The sequence below is a fragment of the Thalassophryne amazonica genome, chromosome 7, assembly GCF_902500255.1.
Source record: "Thalassophryne amazonica chromosome 7, fThaAma1.1, whole genome shotgun sequence".
In the NCBI taxonomy this organism is placed as follows: Eukaryota; Metazoa; Chordata; class Actinopteri; order Batrachoidiformes; family Batrachoididae; genus Thalassophryne; species Thalassophryne amazonica.
The window spans coordinates 100060856-100088126 of NC_047109.1; the positions used below are offsets into that span (position 1 = coordinate 100060856).

The 27271-nt window shown below is 40.6% G+C and overlaps 1 protein-coding gene across 4 annotated transcripts in view; it reads left to right on the top strand.

The window, feature by feature from the left end:
* Window positions 1-1503: 1503 nt before the first annotated feature.
* Window positions 1504-27271, top strand: part of LOC117514675 (transcription factor E2F3-like) — a 32705-nt gene continuing 6937 nt past the window's right edge. The window contains exons 1-8 of one of the 4 annotated variants that reach the window (XM_034175244.1): window positions 1504-2049; window positions 7144-7261; window positions 8085-8215; window positions 8453-8541; window positions 12344-12502; window positions 13003-13117; window positions 18496-18651; window positions 19627-19694. In XM_034175244.1, the coding sequence (XP_034031135.1) occupies window positions 1774-2049; window positions 7144-7261; window positions 8085-8215; window positions 8453-8541; window positions 12344-12502; window positions 13003-13117; window positions 18496-18651; window positions 19627-19653 (1071 nt within the window). In that variant the 5' untranslated portion in view covers window positions 1504-1773 and the 3' untranslated portion in view covers window positions 19654-19694. Of the gene's footprint in view, window positions 2050-2248; window positions 2385-7143; window positions 7262-8084; window positions 8216-8452; window positions 8542-12343; window positions 12503-13002; window positions 13118-18495; window positions 18652-19626; window positions 19695-27271 lie in introns of those variants that run through there. The other 3 variants (XM_034175243.1, XM_034175247.1, XM_034175246.1) reach the window with 3 other exon arrangements.

Here is a 27271-nt window from a genome sequence, read left to right on the forward strand (position 1 = left end):
CTTCAACCTATATTCAATTGAATACACCACAAAGACAAGATATTTAATGTTCAAACTGAAAAACTTTTTTGTTTTTGTGCAAATATTTGCTCATTTTGAAACGGATTACTTCAACATTGTGTGAAGGATCTTACAGCGTGGGCTCAGGAACACTTCAGAAAACCATTGTCAGTTAACACAGTTCGTCGCTAAATCTACAAGTCCAAGTTAAAACTCTACCATGCAAAGCGAAAGCCATACATCAACAACATTCAGAAACACTGCCGCCTTCTCTGGGCCCGAGCTCATTTGAAATGGACAGACACAAAGTGGAAAAGTGTGCAGTGGTCTGATGAGTCCACATTTCAAATTGTTTTTGGAAATCATGGACGACGTGTCCGCCGGACAAAATAGGAAAAAGACCATCCAGATTGTTACCAGCGCAAAAAAAGTTCAAGAGCCAGCATCTGGTGTGTTAGTGCCCATGGCATGGGCACTAATGATGGCACCATCAATGCTGAAAGGTACATCCAGGTTTTGGAGCAACACATGCTGCCATCTAAGCAACGTCTTTTTCAGGGACGTCCCTGCTGATTTCAGTAAGACAATGCCAAGCCACATTCTGCACGTGTTACAACAGCGTAGCTTCGTAGTAAAAGAGTGCGGGAACTAGACTGGCCTGCCTGCAGTCTAGATCTGTCGCCAATTGAAAATGTGTGGTGCATTATGAAGCACAAAATATGACTAAATACTAAATACAATCAAATTTCTACTTTACAAATTGTCAATAGGTTATGTATGATTTTGCGCTTTATATATATATATATATATATATATATATATATATATATATATATATATATATATATATATATATATATATATATATATATATATATATATATATATATATATATATATATATATATATATATATATATATAAAACCGTGTGGTTCTGACCTCTGTGGTCTGACAGTACTTGAGAAAGTCCGACTGATGCCAAGTCAGTGTATTTTTTTTATTTTTTAGAAGATCTTAAGTTACTTTTGTTTAATTTGCCATTTTGTGGTTGCATCATTTGTTTGCTTTCTGTTAAGTTTAAAAAAAAACTTCAATTTCTCCTTGGGGTAAAATCAGAGGTGACAAAAATACTGCATGAATATACTTTGCAAAACACATGAAATAATATCAAATAATGAAGGTCTTAAATTGTTTAAAATAACGTTTTTTTCGGTGCATTTTTTTAATCGCTTCAGTAGCATTTTTTATTTCTGCAAAGCTGGTCAAGTGCGCCACCTAGAGCCATGTGCGGGGCAGTGCGCAAGGCGTGACAAGTGACGTCGCCTGTTTACAACTGCCAATAAACACGTGGATGTCCGAATCCCAAGCGGTCATTGGTCAACATGGCGGCGATATGGGCGGAGATTCCACGCTTAAGGACCAGTAACGCGCGGTATGTAAATTCGGTTTGAAAATTTCCCGGGAAATCCGAGTTTCGCGGGAGGGCTCTTGAGCGCGTAAACCGTATCCCTTCATTCATCAGGCCGTTTCCTGAAGCCATTTCTCGACGGCGGAGACTAGAGTTGCGCTACTTTTTAATCCGATGCATCTGCTTAAATGCACTTTCAGAAGGAAAAATACTTCACAGAAGTGGATAAACTAGATTTTCATCTGTACTTCGGTGTGATTATTTTTGAAACTACCTCGGCGGATTAGCACACAGAAACGGTTTGAAAGTGCGCTTTCTAAAAAAAAACAAAAAAAACAAGGGGTTACCCCCGACTAAAGCAAGATGAGAAGAGGAATCTCCTCGGCTCCGGACAAAGTGATTTTAGCGGGGATTGGAGGCTCTTCTCTGGACAATAATATTATTTTAACAACTCTATCGGATCGTTTAAACCCCGGCCAGACTAATGCTACATACATCCAAATCATAACAACCCCACCGCCTTGCAACATTACACAGGCAAATGTGTGTTTATCCGACCCTCAGATAAACATTTATGCAACTCCACAAACGGCTGCAGCAAACGGAGCAGGACATCGAGCCGCTTTAGGAAAACCACCGGTAATCACCTGTCTACCTTCTTTTATCTGTGTTTAGCTTTGCTACAACTAGCCACAAATGCGTCAATTTGTTAGCCCGCTAGGCTAGCTGAGCTTGTTGTTCGGGCAGCTAACATTAGCTGCTTAGCCAAGGATTCAACCTAGCGAGGTGGCTAACTTACCCAAGTGGGTTGGTTAAGTGGTTTATAGACTAAAGTCGAGAAGCGCGGAGTTTTTTTTTTTTTTTTGTTCGTTTGAGGGGCGGCGGGGCTGTGTTAGCCATGCTAACTTGGCGGTGTTTCTGAGTGCGCTTCGCCCCGTCGGACGTGATGGAAGTCTGGGTGAGAGATGAGGAAGGTTAGCGGTGGCCTAGCTGCTGTTGGCGTCTTGATTTTTTTTTTTTTTGGGGGGGTGGGGGGGGGATTGTACGCTGGTAACAAACTATAGTTGGCTAGACTTTCCAACCAAGTGCTTTAAAGCGTCACGTCGCCTGTCAAAGTGCCCGTTAGGCTTTTGTTTCTTCCTTGCAGTCGTCTCTAAAGATGCCAGCCAACTCTGATGGGAGCATCAAAATTTGAGTTAGCTTTCCATGGCTAGCCGGAGCAGCATTAAAGGGCAACATTAGCACTCGTTGTCGGCCGTGACCTTATTTTATTTTTTTGTGCATAGTGTTTGTGTCTCTGCAGTTGGTGAATAAAGTGTGACCTTAATGGTGCTTTTCCGTGCAAAGTAAAGTGAAACTCGAGTTTGCTGCATTAGTAGTCATGATTTGCATATTTCCTGTAGTCTGAACTTGCACAGACCACATAAAATGGTTGCACCAGTGTTCAGGGTGTTGGCGATTCTTGCATGATCTGAGTTTCAGGCTGTTCTGGCTGAATGCAGATGCTTGCTGATTGTAAAATAGCTGACTGTCAACAGAGAGCATGTTATTTATTCCCCCCCTTGGTTTTGCCCAACATTCAGATCAGGGTTAAAAGAAATTTGCAGCCTGAACACAGTCACCTAAGGGAAATTGTTTTTGATCTCCAAGAAATGCAGAGTTTGCAGTTCCAATGAAGGGTGATTCACTACTAGGCCCCCAGCAAATGGCCTCAGTTACACTTGACGTTTTAAAATATTTCACACTCCACCTCCTTTGGTTTGCGCAGGTCCAAAAACAAATGACGAAACTATGATCTGGGTGGGTCCACCATGCTGCTGGACCAGCTTGGGTCCTGGTGGTAACCACTGAGGCAGACAACTAGTCCATTGCCATCTCATAAGAATATCCACCTGTCTGCTGCTGCCAGGTGAAAGTGAAACATGGGTGTCCCTGTGACCTCTAGCTGCTCTGGTCCTAATCACTGAGGCAAACAAACAGTCATCTGGGAACAGGGTACATGGACTTCACTGATGATGATGTGCTCTGCATAACCTTTGGTGTTCATTATAGACTTTTTAACTGCCTCACCATCTCGCCACTGCTCAGAAGCTGCAGTGGTCTCTCTTGGTTGGGCCAAACCACTATTAAGATTTTTAATATTCTGTGCGCATCTGCGCTCTGGGCTCATCACAAAGAAGCGATCACTACACCTAAAGTAGTCCCACAACGAATGAATAACTGCACTGCAAAACAACGCATGACTTGCAGATGTAATAATTTGACAATGTTTTAAGTCACATGAATGGCAAAATTTTCAACTAAATCATGATTACTTATCCTCTCACTGATGCATGCGTGTGGCTTCACACCGTGCTGGATATCTTCTTGTTTACATCCACTTTTAAGCAGAAGCGAGGCCATACTTGGTGATGCTTTGAAATGACCAACGCACAGTGAACGCATCAGCTAGCATCTCATGTATCACTTCCTTTGTTTTTTATGATTGAATATGCTGAATTTATTCATTCAGTCAGTGAGTTCGTCAGTTTTGTGGAACAAACAGGTGTGAATCAGGTGTCCCCTATTTAAGGATGAAGCCAGCACCTGTTGAACATGTTTTTCTCTTTGAAAGCCTGAGGAAAATGGGACGTTCAAGACATTGTTCAGAAGAACAGTGTAGTTTGATTAAAAAGTTGATTGGAGAGGGCAAAACTTATACGCAGGTGCAAAAAATTATAGGCTGTTCATCTACAATGATCTCCAATGCTTTAAAATGGACAAAAAAAACCCAGAGACACATGGAAGAAAACGGAAAACAACCATCAAAATAGATAGAAGAATAACCAGAATGGCAAAGGCTCACCCATTGATCAGCTCCAGGATGATCAAAGACAGTCTAGAGTTACCTGTAAGTGCTGTGACAGTAAGAAGACGCCTGTGTCAAGCTAATTTATTTGCAAGAATCCCCCGCAAAGTCCCTCTGTTAAATAAAAGACGTGCAGAAGAGGTTACAATTTGCCAAAGAACACATCAACTAGCCGAAAGAGAAATGGAGGAATAATTTGTGGACTGATGAGAGTAAAATTGTTCTTTTTGGGTTCAAGGGCCGCAGACAGTTTGTGAGACAACCCCCAAACTCTGAATTCAAGCCACAGTTCATAGTGAAGACAGTGAAGCATGGTGGTGCAAGCATCATGATATGGGCATGTTTCTCCTACTATGGTGTTGGGCCTATATATCGCATACCAGGTATCATGGATCAGTTTGGATATGTCAAAATACTTGAAGGGGTCATGTTGCCTTATGCTGAAGAGGACATGCCCTTGAAATGGGTGTTTCAACAAGACAATGACCCCAAGCACACTAGTAAACGAGCAAAATCTTGGTTCCAAACCAACAAAATTAATGCCTCGCAGATGTGAAGAAATCATGAAAAACTGTGGTTATACAACTAAATACTAGTTTAGTGATTCACAGGATTGCTAAAAAAGCAGTTTGAACTTAATAGTTTTGAGTTAGTAGCGTCAACAGCAGATGCTGCTATTATTGTGAACATCCCCTTTTCTATTTTTTTTTTTTTTTGTTACTAATAGCCCAATTTCATAACCTTAAGAGTGTGCATATCATGAATGCTTGGTCTTGTTGGATTTGTGAGAATCTACTGGTACCTTGTTTCTCATGTAACAATAAGAAATATATTCAAAACCTGGATTAATCTTTTTAGTCACATAGCACTACTATTATTTTGTAAACTACTGTATGTGAGAACAAGGTCTAATGTAGCTGTTTGTTTCAGCAGTAGTCGGTTCCACTGCTGTCTAGAGGATAACCTGGATGCGTGAGTGCACGTATGACCTGTAAAACTGAATTTTATTTGCTTAACACTGCTACTGGTGTTATCCAGAAGAGAAACACAGTTGAGTTTGGTCATACAGTTGGAGTAGATGGTTATCCTGTTTGTTTGGTATCACCCATGTAGTTGTGTGTGTGGATGGTGACACAAGCTGGTGCTCACTGTATTCACAGTGCATCCGGTGCGTCCGCACCAACCACTGGGCGGCCATTATGCCTATCTTTCAGTGCGTCGTGTTTTATTGCTCTTTGGTGAAACATGGCTTTTTCAAATTGCCACCTTGAGAGCGTAAAAACATTTCTGTGATATGAAATGCACATATTTCGAATAAGCATATTTTCAGTCACTACTTAAGATTGCACAATTTGAAGGGTAATGGAACCTGCCTCTTGATAACCACATCTGCTCCTAATCTGTCATTAATCCAATATATACTACTAATCATCCAGCAGGTGGCAGGCATGCTAATTGGCCATTGGGCCATTGGTCTGGTGTGTGAATTTATCATTCTATGCCCTTTTTGTTTGGTGAGTTGAAAAGTGATGGTGTTTTTTGCTTTTGAATTACTAGTATCTCCCTTGTTTTCACTCAAGGTAGCCGCAGCAAATCCAAGGTGGTTCTGCATGTTGAATTGCCCTTCTCACGCGACTCCACATTACATGGAGAAATGTGGCACGGGTGGGATTTGAACTGGGAACCTTCCACGCTGAAAGCAAGGGCACTAACCATTTGGCCACCAGCCCAAGCATCTCAGCTTTTCTTCAGCCTAGAAAAAGTGAACAAACAGAAATATTAGTACATAGATGTAAGCTTTCATATGTTCATAGAAATTGGGCATAACAGGTTAGACTAGGGACGGGCAACAGTGTACTCTGAAAGCCTGACAGAACTGCTGCTCATCAGTGCAATTGCATACTGAAGTGATTGTTCAAAACAAGAGCTGCCTGTTGGATCTTTACCCATCATAATTACCCATTCCTGGGCTGGGGTTGGGCTATGGCAGGCTGTCGCATGCAGGATGTGATGAACTTTGTGATAAAGCAGGTGGCTAAATTACCTATATTCAAGCAGGTAATATGCTCATAAACAGCTACTCAGATATTTGATAACAGTTGTGTTCAAATGGTGTGGGTTTGGACTGCCGCTGGGCAATATTTGAACAGTTAATGTGTATTTAAGATAGAGGGAATTGTGGTTAGTATGCAGCCAGTTTGCTGTGTGTGAGGCTGGTCCCATCAGCTCTCAGAAGCTAAGCAGAGTGGGTCTTTGTTCTTGGATGGGAGACCTCTTTGGAAGACCAGAGGCTGTGTTGTGTCAGGAAGGACATCCACTGTAAAACTTGTGCCAGAATCCCAATGTCGGCCTGTGCTGTATCTGATGAGCAAACAGGAGTAGCCGCAAACAACAGAGCATTGTAGTTGGCATAATCGTTTAGTAAGTTTTCTTTGGCCCCACTGTTCAGCAGTGTGATGAAGCTCTGGTGCGATCTCAGTATTGTCTTGGTCAATCAAGTAAATGAAGTTAACTGTCATTCCAAAGCAGCATTGCAGTGTATTCTGTTGAAGTGGAGTCATTTATATGTTTGGTTCTTCTCTTAAAATACCCCGTCTTTAAGTTAGGACAGTAGCTTGTACCATCTACATCAGTCGTGAGCAGTGCTGTGCTTGTTACTTTGAAATGTTTTTTTTTATGTGGAAAAAAGACATTATGGCTGAATGTATAAATCACGTGTAGTTAATTTTATTTGCTTTTGAGAAATGCTGTTGAAATAGGATGAACTTAATGAGGTATAATTTGTCACTGTACTGTCATACTAGTCAAAGGGTCATTTCATAGATAACTGGTGCCCAACAAGTGACCAGAACACCTGTACTTTCATCTCTCTTTTCCTGTTGTAGGCAAAAAGGCGACTGGCACTTGATGATTCAGACCACCAGTACCAGTCAGAACCGGTCAGGACTCCAAGAAGCAGAGCAGGGACTGCAGCCAACGGGGCACGGCTAAAGACACCCAAAAGTAAGAAATGGAGTTACATAGGGCACTTTTCCACTGCATATTCTCAAGTTGAATTCACTCGTTTTTGGTGCCAGGTGCTTCATTTTCTGCTGCCAATTGTAGTGCCATTATCCTGTCGTAGCTACGCTGAATGAGACTGCTGTGACATAGCACAATGTTTTTATCAAAACAAAATGGCTACTAAATTTGAAAAAAGGAATTTTAGGCTCCATATGTACGACTGTAAATAAGCAATTTTTATAAGTGTAATTATCAGAAAAATGATTACTAAACTACAGCTTGTGCCCACTATGATAGCTTGTCACATGCAGCTGTCCAGGTTGCTAGGTGACAAGGGGCAGGGCCGGGATAAGCAAATGACAAAATTGCAAAGCCCTCTGTGGGCTCGACCATCAAATTTCAGAACGGTTGGCCTGCACTCTGTGATCTTGGAAGGCCTGGTGTTTATAGAATCCAGCCTTTGAAGGATGGGGCCACTGATCTGAAAGCAGCCACTGACTCATGAAAAACAAGGAAATTATTTAAAGTTGGAGAAGATGTGCCAGATTTCATTTTAAAATAAAGTGGTTGACTGTAGCGTACAGTCTAAAACACTTTAATGATCAAATACGTATCAGTGGAAATGCAGTAAGTTAGCTTATATGTACCGTTGAATATATTTCTGCTTTAAACTGGCTGAGTGTTAAACATTAATGATGAACTAGCACTTCTAATTAATACTGGTAGCAATTTGAGTTTGAGTATCCCCCTCCTCAAAAAAATCCAGTACTAAAACTGTTTAACCTGCAATTCCTTCCTTCCTCTTTCCTTTCTTTCTCCACAGCACCAAGTTCTCCACCAGAGAAGACTCGCTATGATACCTCACTTGGACTGTTAACAAAGAAGTTTGTGGAGCTTCTTTCTCAGTCATCTGATGGAGTTTTGGACCTAAACAATGCTGCTGAAACCTTACAGGTAAAATTCAAGTCCACGGGGGGGAATAAAGACACATAAAAATGTATAATGTTTTTGTTACTTTGATTACTACTTGTGGCACGAGTTCCCCAATATGTTAGGCACAGATGTTTCCAATAGTATATGGATTAGAGTGAGTAGTATTTTAAATAGATTTTGGTTCATTGAAGTTTCCATTGCTGACAGGTGGAATTTAACAGATTCTGAGCAACTAACATTCATGTGTCCTGCATTCAGGTGCAGAAAAGACGACTGTATGATATCACCAATGTATTAGAAGGCATTCACCTCATCAAGAAGAAATCAAAGAACAACATTCAGTGGATGTAAGTGCTCTTTCACACAAATACTCAGGCTTCAACTACTCTCCACTCCAGATGAGAAACATGTGACCTCCACTCACACCACAGTCTGAGCTACATCGAAGGTGTTTTATCATTTCGGTGTTGATTGGGGTTCAGGTTAGTCCTTTCCAGTCTGAAGTGGCACTCCACTTTCTTCATGTTCTGCAGCTACGCGTATGGCTAACCTTAGTGATTATCGTGGCGTCACAAGACTCATGACCATTCTGAGTGGCTGTAGAGTACCAAAGTGATGATGTCACAGCCGGTTGACAACTGCTTCAGTCAGTTCCATACAAATGGTGCTGGGGTTAAAATGAATGCTTTCACAATAGCCATGTGAGCTACTTTCTAATGAGCAGTGGTGCAAGACCTTCATCTACAGACAGATTTTTGTCAAACTACGATTACTTTCTGTCAGGTCAGTGTTATGTGTGAGATTTCCATTAGCAAATTAATTCCCCCCCCCCCCTTTTTTTTTTTTTTTTGTCCCTTGTATTCCACATGGGTCATGTAATAGAGCTACATTCTGATTGGTCAAAGATGTGAGTGGTACTCTGTAACACATTTCTTCAGTACGATCAGAAAAGTATGGAGTGAGTCACAGTAGATGCATCAGACTTATGACTTTCCTGCTTCCGATTGCAAAATTCAGCAAGCATATCTGTCTGGAAATCACTTTTAAACATCCAAAAGTAAGCCTTCAAATTAAAGCTGTCTTTAGAACAGAAGTTTCTGTATGAAGTCAAAACCAAACTCAGAAAACGCGTTTATACTAGTTTTTCTACTATCTGTAGTGTTGTCGCTACTGAGGATGTAGTTTTTAGACAGCTGTCGTTCCAAGCTTGGAAAAACACTGCAGCTGAAAACTGATTTGTAGCTCGGTATCTGGTTGAAGTGTGCATTAGTTGAGCCAGACTCTTATGAAGCATTGCTTCATATCACTTCACTTACAGTGGAATTAAGAGAGAGTTGTCATTGACATAATGTTATTGCTGGTAAATAAAAATAAAAACTAACCAAAGAGAGAAGAGCCGTGTTTGATTGGTTTTGTTTATGTGTTGAAGCCACTTACTTGAATTTTCTGCACAGCTCGTGCACCTTTTTGTCATATGATGCATTTGAACCAGTGGGCAAACAGAAAACTCCATAGTGGAAAACTGAAATCAGTTCCCAGAGACACTAAAGCCCCAGTCAGAACCCACCGTGCGTTTTTTTTTTTTTCGCCGTACGTTTTCTGCAGATGCCACAGCCACTACGTTTTTGTGAAAACGTACGGAGGCAGTAGCAAGAGGAGGGAGGGAGTACGTTCAACGCACATCTCTAGGAGTGTAACGATAAAGAGAATTGACAATAAAGCAGTGTGTGTGTGTGTGGGGTCGCTTTTCTTTTTTATGAGCGGGACCGGAGCGGCAGGTGTTTTTTGGTGTCGGCGATGCATGAGCATGTCCAGCCTGCAGCGGTCAGTTGTACGAGTGTTTACTTGCCTCGAAAAGTTACAGCTAGTTAACAGACTGAAGCTGTGGACTGTGTGTTGCTGACGTTTGGAAATAAAGTCCAAGTTCAAGTGAGAAGCTGCGTTGTGCATGCAAGTCTGTCGGCCTCCATATTATGTGGTGAGTGCCGTAATCCGTACTGCCTACGTACGGATTTGGTTAATTCAGTAGTAATTGAATGAAAATGTGCTACTTTGAATCCGTACTGAGGCAGTACTCACAACATGCGTCATGTGTACTGCTGGTGAATCCACAGTGAAAGTTCTGCATGCACTAAAACCTCTACGGCGTGTTTGCGTGCTCCTAAATTCGTACTGAGGCAGTACTTACGAAGTACGGATCTCCAAATTTAGCCCACGTTTTTGCAAGTAGACTGCACGCACGTACAAGTACGCGGGTTGTGACCACGGCTTAAATGTTAACATCTGACCTTTATGAAGGAAAAGTATCCTCTAACTGCAGTGGGGCCAAAAAGTATTTAGTCAGTCACTGATTGTGCAAGTTCTCCTACTTAGAAAGATGAGAAAGGTCTGTAATTTTCAACATAGGTACACTTCAACTATGAGAGACAAAATGAGAAAAAAATCCAGGAAATCACATTGTAGGATTTTTAAAGAATTTATTTGTAAATTATAGTGGAAAATAAGTATTTGGTCACCCACAAACAAGCAAGATTTCTGGCTCTCACAGACCTGTAACTTCTTCTTTAAGAAGCTCTTCTGTCCTCCACCTGTTACCTGTATTAATGGCACCTGTTGGAACTCATGTGTATAAAAGGCACCTATCCACAGCCTCAAACATTAAACGCAAGAGTTTCTATAAAAAGGAATATAGTGAACAGCCTATGATTTGGCTGTGGGAAAAAAGTAATTCAGTCAGAAGATTTTTGTTTTAATCCCTATAATGTATATTTGTGATCTGTAATAAGCGAATAGCCGATGTGGTGGTAAAAGCAGCCACTCTACTATAAAACACGTCCTTCCAGTGAATAACCACAGCGTCTGCAAGTGCTCCATGCACGAGCTAAGTAACTATTCTGTCGCCAATCTAATTGATGAAATAAATATGAATACATAATTGACCTTATTAGATTAATTCATTACCAATGTCCGCGATCAGCACAAAGTGGCCATTCTGAATGTAGAACTGTTGTTATGGATACAGATGTGACATTTCGTACTCTCCTGGAGTCATGAGACTCATGTAGGGCTAACCACAGCCAAAACCCCCAAAAAGTTTTATTTCAGTTTTGGTCCCAGGCACCCTGTAAAATCATACACTGGTGATTTTTTTTATTTTTTATTAAATTTTATGTGTATGTGTAATAATCATCTTGAAAAATAGGATGTTTATACTTCATGTATTTTTTCCCATCTTTTTTGCACAGTAACGTGATGCTTAAAATAATGGTAGAAAAATGTTTAACTGAAAATGTTGACCCTCCACCAGCTGTTGGTCATTTACACTTGACATCTAAAAACAAAGCTTTTAGGTCAATGTCTAAAAGTATTATGCAGTGTGATTGTTGACATTATTATACCCTTTATAAACAAATGGTGCGGAGATTTGTATGCAAAACCCCTCTTAAACCATTTGGTGGATTACAGCAATGGTAGCATGTGACATGAATATGTACGTGAATGGAAAATAATTTTGGTTTGCTGTCTTCATAGTTAAAATTTTAGCATTTAATTAATGTCTTCACACATGGTGATTTTGTAAGTGTAACACCTCCTAAAACTATGAATTTCAATGGAATTTTACACATTTGTTAAAATGTATCAGGACAATGATGCACATGAAGGAAAATAATTCAGCTCCAATGCCTTTAATTATATGTGCAGAGTCTATCCAGTTTATTTTACGTATTTCATCATAAAACCTTTACAAGCACCAACATTTAATATATGCAGGCAATTAGTGTGGCAGAGTGGGGTGACATTTTGTGACCTAGATGACAGACCTCCTCACCGCTTTGTTATGCACAACAATGCAGTTGTCCTTTCTTGCTTTTTAAATATTACAAAAAAGAAAGTGGAAATTCCCCCCCCCCCGCCCCTTTCTTGGTAGAGCTTAATAGACAGCAGAGACACAATACAAAGAGCACCCAAGAACAAATTTTATATTCTTTTGTTGACTAATACTGCCATTGGGAAAAATTGGGAAGAGGGGTTGGTCAGTTCAGTTCAGAGTGTAGCCTAATTAAATTAATGGTAGTATTAATTTTGAAATTGTACATTTTAAAGTTGTAGTTTTTGCACTTCTCACATCCTCCTCCTCCTCCCTCACAGGGGCTGTAGTCTGCTGGAGGTAGATGGTGCGTTGAACCAGAGACAGAGACTGACAGCAGAGGTTTCTGCACTCGGAGAAGAAGAGCAGAGGCTCGAACAACTTATTCAGAGATGCACCATAGATATGCGACACATGAGCGAATTGCCAAACAACCAGAAATATCCTTTTGTCACTGCTGCCAACTGACACAGGAGGGCAGAGGTCGAGTCATTGTCCCTGTGTGTCCGTTTCTTTGTTGGTGTATATATATGTCAAACTTTAAGGGACAAATAACTGAAATGCTGTTGCAAGATTGTCCTTGGTTCAGAAAAGAGATAATTCACTTTGAGGTGATTTGAATCTGTCTCAAATGTTGCTTTTTTTTTAAACTCTTGGACTTTCCTGATGAACATCATATTTGGCGTTTACATAGAAGTGCGGTTTGTAGATGTCGTGGGATGCGACATGCTTCATGAACATTATACTATACTACACTGTCAGTTTGCGATGATGGCTGTGTTAGTACATGCATAGGTGTCCTTGTCAGTTGATGTGGCATATTCTTTAATTGCAGTGAACACTTGCATACTGTTGGTTTGTATAGCCAGCAGTTGTGCAGTACTGTGTTGAAGGCATCAAATTCATTACAGTTAATTTCTTTAACCATTTCAGTCTCCACATATGCATATGTGACATACCAAGACATCAAACAGCAGGGAAACCTCAGAGACCAGACTGTTATTGTCGTCAAAGCACCTACAGACACTAGATTAGAAGTACCAGACCCAGATGAGGTATGTGAACTTGCAGAAATGATTTGTTGTCAATGAAACTGGCACATCTCCCTCGTGACACTTCTCTGTCTGCTTCAATGCAGCATTTTATTTGATGAAATTAATTTGTCAACCTACCAAGAGAAGATTAAGAATTTCAGATCCACATCAGTGTTGCAGTACATTTGAGAAATGCTAATTGGGAACATTGGTCCAATCTTTAAGGAAGAAGGTAACGTGAGTGCTTCTCACTGTTGTCGGTCTTGTAAAAAGACAGACTACAGCTATTCTCAAGTGGCAAATTAAACTGTTATCAAAGTGTCTGCCCTGCAGAGATTTGGTGTCTGGGATGGTGGTAGCATGATGTGGATGGAGTGTTTCCACATTACTGCACCAGGGCAGATTGCCCAACACCTCAGTTCAGGGACTCCATGATTCTGTTAACTCTTTCCGGGGATATTTGGCAATGGTGATACTTTTGGAGGAGAGTTAAGATTGAAGTCTTTGGGGTCCTGGTCCTTCTTGTCTTATTGTATAGTTGTAGGACTTGGACATCAACTAATGATGTGAGACAGTGTTTCTCGAATATTTTTTTCAGACCATGGGCCATTTAAAAAAAAAAATCTCTCAGACCACCCAACTCCCCAAATATCCAACCAACAGAGTTTTACAAATTACAACCTAATATTGACAGCTTTACAGATCGATTTTACTCGGTTACAGTCATGTTTAAACAGTTTGAGAAACACTTAAGTTAGAACGTGATACTGATTTAAAATATGATGTTTTGCTAATACACTCAGTGACCACTAGGGGTCAGCAGACCCCTCTGTGAAAGACTGACCTAACGTGATCATTGGATGTCTTTGGTACTAGGTTTTGTTGGAGAATTCTTGAGTACCACCGGAATGACTTTGTGTCAAATGACCGGTCTTTGGGAGTATCACTTGCATTCGGAGCGAACGTCGGCTAAGACATTTTGTCCAAGTGTTGCATTTCTCTGTGCTTGGATTAGCTACGAGTGCCCTAACGACCGGAGAAGTCCATAGTAGAGCCTGACCGATATGGATTTTTTGAGGCCAGTGCCGCTAACGATATTTGGATGAAAAAAATGCCGATAATCAATAAATTGGTTGATTTGCCGATAGCCGACAAATCAGCCGATATTATTATTATTATTTTTTATGAATAGAATGGGGGTTTTTTTGTTTTGTTTTGTTTTTTTGTTTTTTTGGACCCTTAACAAAAAAGGTATGAGCTAAAAGCTGAAGCTTTGTCCTCATATTGATTAACTTTATAACAGAAGAATTTTCAAGTTCAAAAAATGCAATCAAGAATTAAACCTTTGTGAAATTAGCAAATACATATCCTTTAAAAGAGTTGTGAAATACATCTCATCTTGTACCTCTTGTTGCTGCAACTTAGATATAGGTTATATTACAGGTAGGAAAAACTTTTTCAGTTGCAGACAAGTAATTGTGAGACGAAAGAAACACAAACACTAAGGAAACATTATTTTTACAAGACTCCTTTATTTTTCTATTCTGCAACTTTCAAGAACAAAAAAACTTTCAAACAACCTTAGTGCAAGCAGAGGTTGGTTTTAGTGCTGGTAGAACATTTTAACAAGAAAACATGGACCCTGATATAACATGTGAGGAAACTATCATATAACAGTAAAATAAGATTATTTTCACAAGATCCTGTAGTATGTTTGTGCAATTTTCAAGAACAATAACAAAGAACTGTCTAGTAAAACAAAATTCTGTGCAAAGTTGTATTAATCTCTAAGGAAAAGATAAATAACATTACAAAAAAAAAAACTCAACTCTACAAAAGTTATTAAACAAATCTTGAAACATTCGCCCTTCATTCTTGTCCCTTTGGGTGGAAATCAAACAGACGATAGGACTGGCAGGATATTTTTCATTATGTAAACTTTTTCACAAGCCCCCTTTAGTTTCAGGTACTCTTAATATTGCCACTTTAACAGAGGTAGGTTGTAGTATAGGAAGCACAGTTTCTCTGCATTTTCTCCTTTGACGGAGCTGCGTCTCTCCTCATAAATGTTGCCACTGACACTGAACACCCTCTCACTTGGCACAGAAGAAGGTGGACAGCAGAGATACTTCCTGGCCAAGGCTGACATTCGAGTGAAGCGGTAACTTACTTTTCCACCACTCCAGGGGGTTCACTTTTTTCTTTCTATCATTGGCTCCCTCAGTTACCGCTCCAGCTCTTCAAGGATCCCCTCAGGTTCTTGTTCTTCATTTGTTGAAGCAAGCATGGTGTCATAAAGGCTGTCCAGTACACTGGGATTTTGACCCTCCTCCAGCCTTGTTTTTTTTGGGGGGGGGGGGGGGCTCTCCCTTGCCATCGTCATCATCACTACCTGTTTCTGCTGGGATTGTGACTGCTTGCGTTACTCACTTAAGCCCCGGTCACAACCCACCGTGCGTTTTTGGGTTTTTTTTTTTCGCCGTGCATTTTCTGCGGATGCCACGGCCACTACGTTTTTGTGAAAACGTACGGAGGCAGTAGCAAGAGGAGGGAGGGAGTACGTTCAACGCACGTCTCTAGGAGTGTAACGATAAAGAGAGTTGACAATAAAGCAGTGTGTATGTGTGGGGTCGCTTTTCTTTTTTATGAGCGGGACCGGAGCGGCAGGTGTTTTTTGGTGTCGGCGATGCATGAGCATGTCCAGCCTGCAGCGGTCAGTTGTACGAGTGTTTACTTGCCTCGAAAAGTTACAGCTAGTTAACAGACTGAAGCTGTGGACTGTGTGTTGCTGACGTTTGGAAATAAAGTCCAAGTTCAAGTGAGAAGCTGCGTTGTGCATGCAAGTCTGTCGGCCTCCATAGTATGTGGTGAGTGCCGTAATCCGTACTGCCTACGTACGGATTTGGTTAATTCAATAGTAATTGAATGAAAATGTGCTGCTTTGAATCCGTACTGAGGCAGTACTCACAACGTGCATCATCTGTACTGCTGGTGAATTTGCAGCCTGACCGCAGCGAAAGTTCTGCATGCACTAAAACCTCTACGGCGTGTCTGCGTGCTCCTAAATTCGTACTGAGGCAGTACTTACGAAGTACGGATCTCCAAATTTAGCCCACGTTTTTGCAAGTAGACTGCACGCACGTACAAGTACGGCGGGTTGTGACCACGGCTTTACTTACTTACTCATTTCACACTTTATTTCTTCTAGTGGTGTCAATGTGTCAACCAGATTGGCTGCCACGTCCCACTCTTCAGCAGTTGGACATAGAAAATGGCCATGGTCACAAGAGTAGGTTGTGACAGCTCTCTTTTGCTCCAACATCCTGGCAAGCATGTGGAGGGTTGAACTCCACCTGGTAGGAACTGCCTGGAGAATTGAATGTTTAGGAACACCAACCTCCTCCTGAATGACCGACAGTCGCTGCTGTGCTACAACAGAGTGGTTAAAGTGTGTGGCTGTTCTCTTCAATTTGGCCAGTATGTCCCCCACCATCCTCTGGGAAGTGAGGCCATCATTGATAACCAATTGAAGGGTATGCGCATTTTAGGCGGTGCTATGCTTGGTGTAGCTAGCATGCATCTAAATTGAATTTAAAAGGGCTCGCATCATGTCCAAGACACAAGTGTGGACTGACACAGTCACGCGGTGCTGTCTGAGCGCTGTAGATCCACCTAAATGATTGATTTATAAATTAATGGATATTTAGAGTTGGGGTTTTTTTCCTCTTTTTTCTGTGTTATGCTTCATTGATGTTTAAAAAAAAAAAAATTAAGTTTCTGGCCTGGCAGGGGTGCTTGTTAGGCTGGCTTTAGGGCTGAAACGATTAATCGAGTAACTCGAATAATTCGATTACAAAAAATGTTCGAGGCAAATTCTGTGCCTCGAAGCTTCGTTTAACGTTGTAGTACATATGCCAGGCCTGTGTGTGGCGCTGCAACGGCCGCAGGGGGGGAAAAAAAACAGAAGAAGACGAGCATAACAGCTAATCAAATAGCAACGATAGCTACCGCTTTCCAATGTGACACAGAGAGTAAAATAAAGCCTTTTAAGAGAAAAATAGTCCACGCTGATCATCTGAAATAGACTTACTGTGCATTTAAAGCGAAGCAGTGTGTTTGTGTATTTTTTTAAAAACACACGGACCCGGTGGCCAGCTGCTGTCTCTCTCTACCCAGTGTGAGGGGCTCTCAGACCAGGCGAGTCACAGCTCTGTTCCCGGCTACATTGACAAACAGCAGAAGTCCACTCTTTCTTCTGTGTTTACCTCAGACTCACACTGAGTGTTTAACTTTTTAATTTTTGCTTTTTTGGGCAACACACAACACTTCACAAACACGGTAACTTAAATAAAATAATAATAAAATAAAAAAACTGAGGCTTGCATATTCAACCTCCAGCTGAAATACATCTGCTGAATTGCAGAGAAAGAGGGATAAAAAAAAAATAAAAAAATCAGGGACCAGTCCATCAACCTTTATTAAAAAAAAAAAAAAACTTAAAAATGGTTACATTTTAATGTTGGAGAAAACAAAACAGAAAGCCACATCCCATCGCCATTTCAGCAAAATGTCAACACTTTGGCGCAGTGGCATTGTGCCATTGCTTAGGGAGAGCCCTGGACTATTGATGTTTAAAAACGCAGAAGTACTTTTTATCCGATTACTCGATTAATCACCAGAATAATCGATAGAATACTCGATTAGTAAAATAATCAATAGCTGCAGCCCTAGCTGGCTTATAATACTACAAGTGAAACACTGCCTACACATTCATACAAAAATTAAATAAATATGCTGCATGTTTATTTTATTTCTGTGACAGCAGTGATTAACCCCTTAAGCCCTAGAGCCTATTTCACCAAAATCACATACCCATACATTATGATTTATTTCTCAGCTTGTACAAGGTCAAAAATGCAAAAGTTTGGATCAGCTAAAAGACGGGTCCTGGGGGATGTGGATACAAAAAAATTGAAAGTAAATAATACTTGGTAGGAGTAAATGAGGGTTTTTTTTTTCCCAAAAAATGAATTCCGATCTATGTCTTTATTTGCTTGGCGTTTCAGCTGTGGTAAGTTGTTGTGATTGGATACTTTTGTAGAGGAGACTTTGCTTGACATTTTGATGTATAATAAGTGTATGTCAGTGTCAGCATTGGTTTGTTATGAGTGTTCAAATGTTCCAAAACAGGGCAAGTCCCCAAATTTGGGGACTCTAGGTTGGCTGGTTGTAGTCTCACCTCTAGCCAAAAACTCTGTCGGGCACCTGAAGTTTTACATTTGTTTTGAAGAATCTGTGAAAATGGTACAGTGTCATAAAATCATAATTGAAAAAGCAAGATATCAAAGTTGGTAATGACAATTTTCCCTTGTTTTCCTTATCTTGTTTGTTTATTTCAGAGTTTGTCCATCCATCTCACCAGCACTAAGGGCCCTATAGAAGTCCTGTTGTGTCCAGATGAGGAAAATGACACCAAGAGTCCTGTGAAAAATGACTCCATGGACATCAATGGCAACACACCTTTCCTCAAAGTTCTTAAAGGTTGGTTTAAGGCAGTGTTGCTCAATTATTTTCTGTTACGCACCCACTAGGAAGAAAAAAAAACACACACACACCCCACTCTCTGCCCTGATTATAAATAGTATCATTTGTCCATAAAATTGTTATAAGTACTCCTCTGCATAACATTGTATCCTTATTAACATTAAAGAAAACAAAAAAGAAAGAACTTTAGATCAAGTTTCAGCAAAGAATAACTTTATTAACATTGTTTTAGTCTGTAACAGAAAAAAACTGCATCGCTTTGGTTGAAATGAAAAAAAAATCCTTAAACTATAAACATTTTGTGACTGACTGCCATTTGATACTGAAAAACAAAATTAAATAAAATCAATAAATAATAATAAATTCAAATTGATCAGAACACTTAACCAGGAGCACAATATATAAAACACTTTAACAGACAAAAAAAAAATGAATAAAACAATTTGTGCTGATTTCTTTTTTTTGTGATTTTTTTTTTTTTTTTTTTTTTTTTTTTTTTTTTTTTTTTTTGCAGCACTTGTGTCCATGACAGAGACCATGTCTGCTGCTGCTCAGCTCCTCTGCTATCGTGTTATGATGCTAGCGGTGCTCACTGGTTTACTGAAGCAGCAGTCACAAAGCGGGATGATTGCTGACAATATTCGGCACGTTTTCGCTGAAAAAACTCAAACGGCTTATTGGCGTGATTGGGGTGTAATGTCCTTAAGTGACGTCTTAATTTATTTGGCTTCATGCTGTCCGCTGTCAACATTTTAAGACACGGTGGTCTTTCCTCGTCTCCCACCGCAGTGTGAAAAAACCCTACATAGAGCTGCGTTACATTATGCTAGAGTCCTCAATACTCCCTGCGCACTCTTGATAATGAGGTCGCCACTGCCCCCTACTGTAGTGGATGTGCAATTACAATTTTTTTTGTACTGGGGGGAAAAAAAGCATGTTCCCTGCAGTCAGACGCGCCCCCCTGGGCGGCGTGGGGACTATTTGAGAATGGTGTGGAGCTGTATGTTGCATAATTATTTTTTGCAAAAGGTTTTTATAAATCTACCATTATGTATCTTTTAAAAACATCTGTGTTGAAAATGTCTTGTGTGGTGTTTCATGTTTGGGGGTTATTACAACCCCTGGCAAAATTTATGTAATAATCTTAAGTAGACGATTTCCCCAACCCCACTTGATATCATATAAACCATAGATATAACAAAACATTTTCTCTCAAAAGCTGAACAGTCTGGCTCTGGGAATCAAATCTTAATCAAACTCAGTGTAGTTGCTTTAATTAATGCCCCTGCTGGATCAAGCAGAGGAAACGATTATGGAATCACCTTGTAGTTTGCAGGCTTCTTGTTCAGACATGTCAATCAATCAATCAATTTTTTTATATAGCGCCAAATCACAACAAACAGTTGCCCCAAGGCGCTTTATATTGTAAGGCAAGGCCATACAATAATTATGTAAAACCCCAACGGTCAAAACGACCCCCTGTGAGCAAGCACTTGGCTACAGTGGGAAGGAAAAACTCCCTTTTAACAGGAAGAAACCTCCAGCAGAACCAGGCTCAGGGAGGGGCAGTCTTCTGCTGGGACTGGTTGGGGCTGAGGGAGAGAACCAGGAAAAAGACATGCTGTGGAGGGGAGCAGAGATCGATCACTAATGATTAAATGCAGATTGGTGCATACAGAGCAAAAAGAGAAAGAAACAGCGCATCATGGGAACCCCCCAGCAGTCTACGTCTATAGCAGCATAACTAAGGGATGGTTCAGGGTCACCTGATCCAGCCCTAACTATAAGCTTTAGCAAAAAGGAAAGTTTTAAGCCTAATCTTAAAAGTAGAGAGGGTGTCTGTCTCCCTGATCTGAATTGGGAGCTGGTTCCACAGGAGAGGAGCCTGAAAGCTGAAGGCTCTGCCTCCCATTCTACTCTTACAAACCCTAGGAACTACAAGTAAGCCTGCAGTCTGAGAGCGAAGCGCTCTATTGGGGTGATATGGTACTACGAGGTCCCTAAGATAAGATGGGACCTGATTATTCAAAACCTTATAAGTAAGAAGAAGAATTTTAAATTCTATTCTAGAATTAACAGGAAGCCAATGAAGAGAGGCCAATATGGGTGAGATATGCTCTCTCCTTCTAGTCCCCATCAGTACTCTAGCTGCAGCATTTTGAATTAACTGAAGGCTTTTTAGGGAACTTTTAGGACAACCTGATAATAATGAATTACAATAGTCCAGCCTAGAGGAAATAAATGCATGAATTAGTTTTTCAGCATCACTCTGAGACAAGACCTTTCTGATTTTAGAGATATTGCGTAAATGCAAAAAAGCAGTCCTACATATTTGTTTAATATGCGCTTTTAATGACATATCCTGATCAAAAATGACTCCAAGATTTCTCACAGTATTACTAGAGGTCAGGGTAAAGCCATCCAGAGTAAGGATCTGGTTAGACACCATGTTTCTAAGATTTGTGGGGCCAAGTACAATAACTTCAGTTTTAAATGAGTTTAAAAGCAGGAAATTAGAGGTCATCCATGTCTTTATGTCTGTAAGACAATCCTGCAGTTTATCTAATTGGTGTGTGTCCTCTGGCTTCATGGATAGATAAAGCTGGGTATCATCTGCGTAACAATGAAAATTTAAGCAATACCGTCTAATAATACTGCCTAAGGGAAGCATGTATAAAGTGAATAAAATTGGTCCTAGCACAGAACCTTGTGGAACTCCATAATTAACTTTAGTCTGTGAAGAAGATTCCCCATTTACATGAACAAATTGTAATCTATTAGACAAATATGATTCAAACCACCGCAGCGCAGTGCCTTTAATACCTATGGCATGCCCTAATCTCTGTAATAAAATTTTATGGTCAACAGTATCAAAAGCAGCACTGAGGTCTAACAGAACAAGCACAGAGATGAGTCCACTGTCCGAGGCCATAAGAAGATCATTTGTAACCTTCACTAATGCTGTTTCTGTACTATGATGAATTCTAAAACCTGACTGAAACTCTTCAAATAGACCATTCCTCTGCAGATGATCAGTTAGCTGTTTTACAACTACGCTTTCAAGAATTTTTGAGAGAAAAGGAAGGTTGGAGATTGGCCTATAATTAGCTAAGATAGCTGGGTCAAGTGATGGCTTTTTAAGTAATGGTTTAATTACTGCCACCTTAAAAGCCTGTGGTACATAGCCAACTAACAAAGATAGATTGATCATATTTAAGATCGAAGCATTAAATAATGGTAGGGCTTCCTTGAGCAGCCTGGTAGGAATGGGGTCTAATAAACATATTGATGGTTTGGATGAAGTAACTAATGAAAATAACTCAGACAGAACAATCGGAGAGAAAGAGTCTAACCAAATACCGGCATCACTGAAAGCAGCCAAAGATAACGATACGTCTTTGGGATGGTTATGAGTAATTTTTTCTCTAATAGTTAAAATTTTGTTAGCAAAGAAAGTCATGAAGTCATTACTAGTTAAAGTTAATGGAATACTCAGCTCAATAGAACTCTGACTCTTTGTCAGCCTGGCTACAGTGCTGAAAAGAAACCTGGGGTTGTTCTTATTTTCTTCAATTAGTGATGAGTAGAAAGATGTCCTAGCTTTACGGAGGGCTTTTTTATAGAGCAACAGACTCTTTTTCCAGGCTAAGTGAAGTTAAGCTTTGCTTCTTCCCACCCCCTTTTCAGGCACACAGTGTTTAATTTGGTCTTGTTTTTTTTTATTTGTTTGATATGTTGTCTTTATGCTGCTGTGTTGTTGCTGAAATAAATTCTATTCTATTCTATTCTATCTTCTAAATTAGTGAGACGCCATTTCCTCTCCAACTTACGGGTTATCTGCTTTAAGCTACGAGTTTGTGAGTTATACCACGGAGTCAGGCACTTCTGATTTAAAGCTCTCTTTTTTAGAGGAGCTACAGCATCCAAAGTTGTCTTCAATGAGGATGTAAAACTATTGACGAGATACTCTATCTCACTTACAGAGTTTAGGTAGCTACTCTGCACTGTGTTGGTATATGGCATTAGAGAACATAAAGAAGGAATCATATCCTTAAACCTAGTTACAGAGCCTTCTGAAAGACTTCTAGTGTAATGAAACTTATTCCCCACTGCTGGGTAGTCCATCAGAGTAAATGTAAATGTTATTAAGAAATGATCAGACAGAAGGGAGTTTTCAGGGAATACTGTTAAGTCTTCAATTTCCATACCATAAGTCAGAACAAGATCTAAGATATGATTAAAGTGGTGGGTGGACTCATTTACATTTTGAGCAAAGCCAATTGAGTCTAATAATAGATTAAATGCAGTGTTGAGGCTGTCATTCTCAGCATCTGTGTGGATGTTAAAATCGCCCACTATAATTATCTTATCTGAGCTAAGCACTAAGTCAGACAAAAGGTCTGAAAATTCACAGAGAAACTCACAGTAACGACCAGGTGGACGATAGATAATAACAAATAAAACTGGTTTTTGGGACTTCCAATTTGGATGGACAAGACTAAGAGTCAAGCTTTCAAATGAATTAAAGCTCTGTCTGGGTTTTTGATTAATTAATAAGTTGGAATGGAAGATTGCTGCTAATCCTCCGCCCCGGCCCGTGCTACGAGCATTCTGACAGTTAGTGTGACTCGGGGGTGTTGACTCATTTAAACTAACATATTCATCCTGCTGTAGCCAGGTTTCTGTAAGGCAGAATAAATCAATATGTTGATCAATTATTATATCATTTACCAACAGGGACTTAGAAGAGAGAGACCTAATGTTTAATAGACCACATTTAACTGTTTTAGTCTGTGGTGCAGTTGAAGGTGCTATATTATTTTTTCTCTTTGAATTTTTATGCTTAAATAGATTTTTGCTGGTTATTGGTAGTCTGGGAGCAGGCACCGTCTCTACGGGGATGGGGTAATGAGGGGATGGCAGGGGGAGAGAAGCTGCAGAGAGGTGTGTAAGACTACAACTCTGCTTCCTGGTCCCAACCCTGGATAGTCACGGTTTGGAGGATTTAAGAAAATTGGCCAGATTTCTAGAAATGAGAGCTGCTCCATCCAAAGTGGGATGGATGCCGTCTCTCCTAACAAGACCAGGTTTTCCCCAGAAGCTTTGCCAATTATCTATGAAGCCCACCTCATTTTTTGGACACCACTCAGACAGCCAGCAATTCAAGGAGAACATGCGGCTAAACATGTCACTCCCGGTCTGATTGGGGAGGGGCCCAGAGAAAACTACAGAGTCCGACATTGTTTTTGCAAAGTTACACACCGATTGTATCTCCTAAAATTCACATGTGGAGTCAATTTTGACACTCCTCATGAATTTTGTTTCTCACACCAAATAATCTGTCAGTAACGCACAGAGGTTGGTTGCCAACCACCAATAAATCTCACAGAAAAAGTTGCTGTGGTATCATACGGTGATTTCTGACCATTCTGATGATGCCAAGACCCGTTGACCGAAAACAAGAAAACTCAGCCAGAGAAACTATTAAAGGATGCAGAATAAAGTGATGTGTACTGTGCAAAGATGGAAGCTTTTTTTCGCAGAGAGGGGAGGAGACGCTAGTAGGACTGAACATACGGGAACAGCAGTGTTTACCTGCAAGGACAAACACCTGAAGCTGCAAGCTAACATAGATTTGTCCTTTTGTTGGATAGAAAGGCACATATTGATGTAAGTCCAAGTTTAAGTTATTATAACAAATGGTTGCAAGTGAGGGCTTAGATGTTTTGACTGGAAGTATACAACCAATACTTTGGTATGTAATGTGGCTATACTAATTTTTCTGTTGTCAGTACAGTGGATGCAGTTTTAAGCACGCAGCAATGGGCTTGCAGCCCGAGATGTGTACAATCAAGTTTGAAGCTTCCATAAGCCGAGTCAGACTGTATCGTGAAGCATTGCTTCCTTAGCATAAGAGTAATTTTGTGTCAAAGCTGCTGCCACAGCAGCTCATTGTCATACTGACATCTAATGGTCTAATAAATTGTAGTAATACTAATGTTAAAACTGATTTTTATTCTGGCTTCTACAGAAAATATTATAATAGTCATTATTGACTAGATATATAGAACTCCAGATCTACTAACATTTAGTTTCATTAATTGCTGTAGATTTGTATGTTTTTCACTATAAAATTTGCGTTGATTACATATTGGGAATTTATTACACTGAAGATTGACCATATCCAGTGCTTAATTTGTAAAGTGGGAGGTCCCGGAGCGTAGAGGATGGGTGGCTCCGGTGCAGGAAAAAAAAAAGAAGGGCGGGGGGGCTTGTGAACAACCCTGTGCACCACACCGAAAATAAACTGGGCATGTATTGTAGGCCAAACACTAGTCAAACCAAATCCGGATAGAGTACAAATTCCTCAGTGGTCCCTCGTTTATTGCAGGAGTTACGTTCTGCGCGTTCACACCGGGCACGACGTGAGTGACTGCAGCCACAGGTTGCCATGTAATCCCTATGTAAGGACGTGTTTTGGCACCAAACCGCGCAGCGCGACGCGAGTGAAGCGATTTTGAGCGTTTTGCGCGTTTGTGGCGCGATATTGCGTCACGTCACGTCGTGTTGCCCTCCTCCCCAAGTTGAAAAATCTGAACTTTTTCATCTTGTCGCGCCGTGATGACCAATCAGGGACTGAATATGTAGTGACGTGGAAATGTCTGGAATTTGACTGAGGATGTGAACATGTCCTGTCTCTGGTAGCAGCCTGTGAGCAGGACTTATGTATCTTTTGTCCTTTATTTCACAATTATGAGAGAGTTTTTGGAGCAAGCAGCATTCCCACAGTAGCGGGAGCGGAGTTTTTCTTTTTATTTTACGTGCGCGCGTGAGGGAATCATCCATGGAGATTATTTTACTTATTAACTACACAGATGTATAATAAAGCAAATGGTGACTGGTTTCTAAAGACAATTATGACAGAGTTTTGTTTTTTTTGTTTTTTTTGGGAAAGAGCGAGGAGCAGCCTCACAGCAAGCCGCGGAGTTTCGTTCTGTCTTTTTTTTTTTTTTTTTTTTTTTTTTTTTTTCTACGCGCGCGAGCGAATCGTCTATGTGGAGAATATTTTATTAATTAACTACACAGATGTATAATAAAACAAATGGTGACTGGTTTCTAAACACAATTATGACAGAGTTTTTGGGGGGGGGAGTGAGCTGAGGAGAGGCGGAAGGACCGCTGAAAGTGGCCGTCATCCAGACGCAGCTCCTGCAGCAAATAATGATACTCTCTGTATTGGGAGCTTTTCACAACAACTCGCTCTGTGTGATCAAGGTCTGTCATGATGACTTGACGCTGAGCGGAATGGAAGCTCCTCCTATTTAATGACGCACCGGGGCAAATTTTCGCAGCGAAAGTCCACCCAAGCAGAGCGACACACCGGGCAAAGGAGGCGCATCCGTTGCCACGCGACCCCCGCGAATTTGTAGCATCTGATCGCGCCCGGTGTGAACGCGGCATTAAATCTGCAAAGTAGCGTTATTTTTTACACTTATTATAGATGTTTTAAGGCTGTAAAACCCCTCACTACACACTTTTCTCAAACAGGCATTAACATTTTCTCACTTTTCGCTCTTGTGTAAACACTCTCTTTTTTCTTCTGGGTGAGAAGATTATAAACAGACACACGCAGAACACAGTGCGCGGCTCTCCCTTCACTCACTGCCTCCGGGGGTACGGATGCGGGACCCGCAAAGAATCCAAGTCCTCTCTCGGTGGCCACGGAGCTCTGCAGCTACGGTCAACATCCGGATCAAAACAGCGAGCGTAGCCTCTGGACCTGTTGCCAGATTTGGCGCAATTCCACACAGCAGACAGGAGGGCGGCGGTGTGATTGGCAGTGAGAGCAATCGCGGTGATTTTTTTTATACAACCCCTGGCAAAAATTATGGAATCACCGGCCTCGGAGGATGTTCATTCAGTTGTTTAATTTTGTAGAAAAAAAGCAGATCACAGACATTCCATAATTTTTTCCTCAGAATTGAGTGATTCCATATTTTTTTCCTCTGCTTGGTCTAAAAAAGTAACCGTTACTGACTGCCACAATCTTTTTTTCTTGATTTCTTATAGTGTTTCTTAAAGCCAGAAAGTTGCCATTTGAAATGACTTTAGTTTTGTGTCATGTCTGTGATCTGCTTTTTTTCTACAAAATTAAACAACTGAATGAACATCCTCCGAGGCCGGTGATTTCATAATTTTTGCCAGGGGTTGTATATTTTGTTAGTCAAGAGAGGTGGCGGATCACGGATCCAGTATAAATAGTTGGCGGAGCCAACGTCAGAGGTTCCGGAGCGCGCTCCGGCTTGCTCCCCCTCAAATTAAGCCCTGACCATATCCCACACTGCCCCCCAACACATCACAAAGTCACTTATCTTAAAGTTTCCCAAGACTTTTATCTGGTGATGTTCTAATCAGACACACAAAAATGAGTGCCTGAGGGAGTAAAGGAAACATCCCTAGTCATTCATGTTAAGGGTTTGCCTTTTGGGTAACGTAACAAGCAGATGGCAATTGACTACCTCAGTAGTGTGTGCAGATTGCTCATGCTTTGCTTATCAACATCAAGGTGTTGTAAGTATCAGTGTCACATTCTCCAGGGTCAAAGGACAAATTCCATGTTACCTTTGTTAC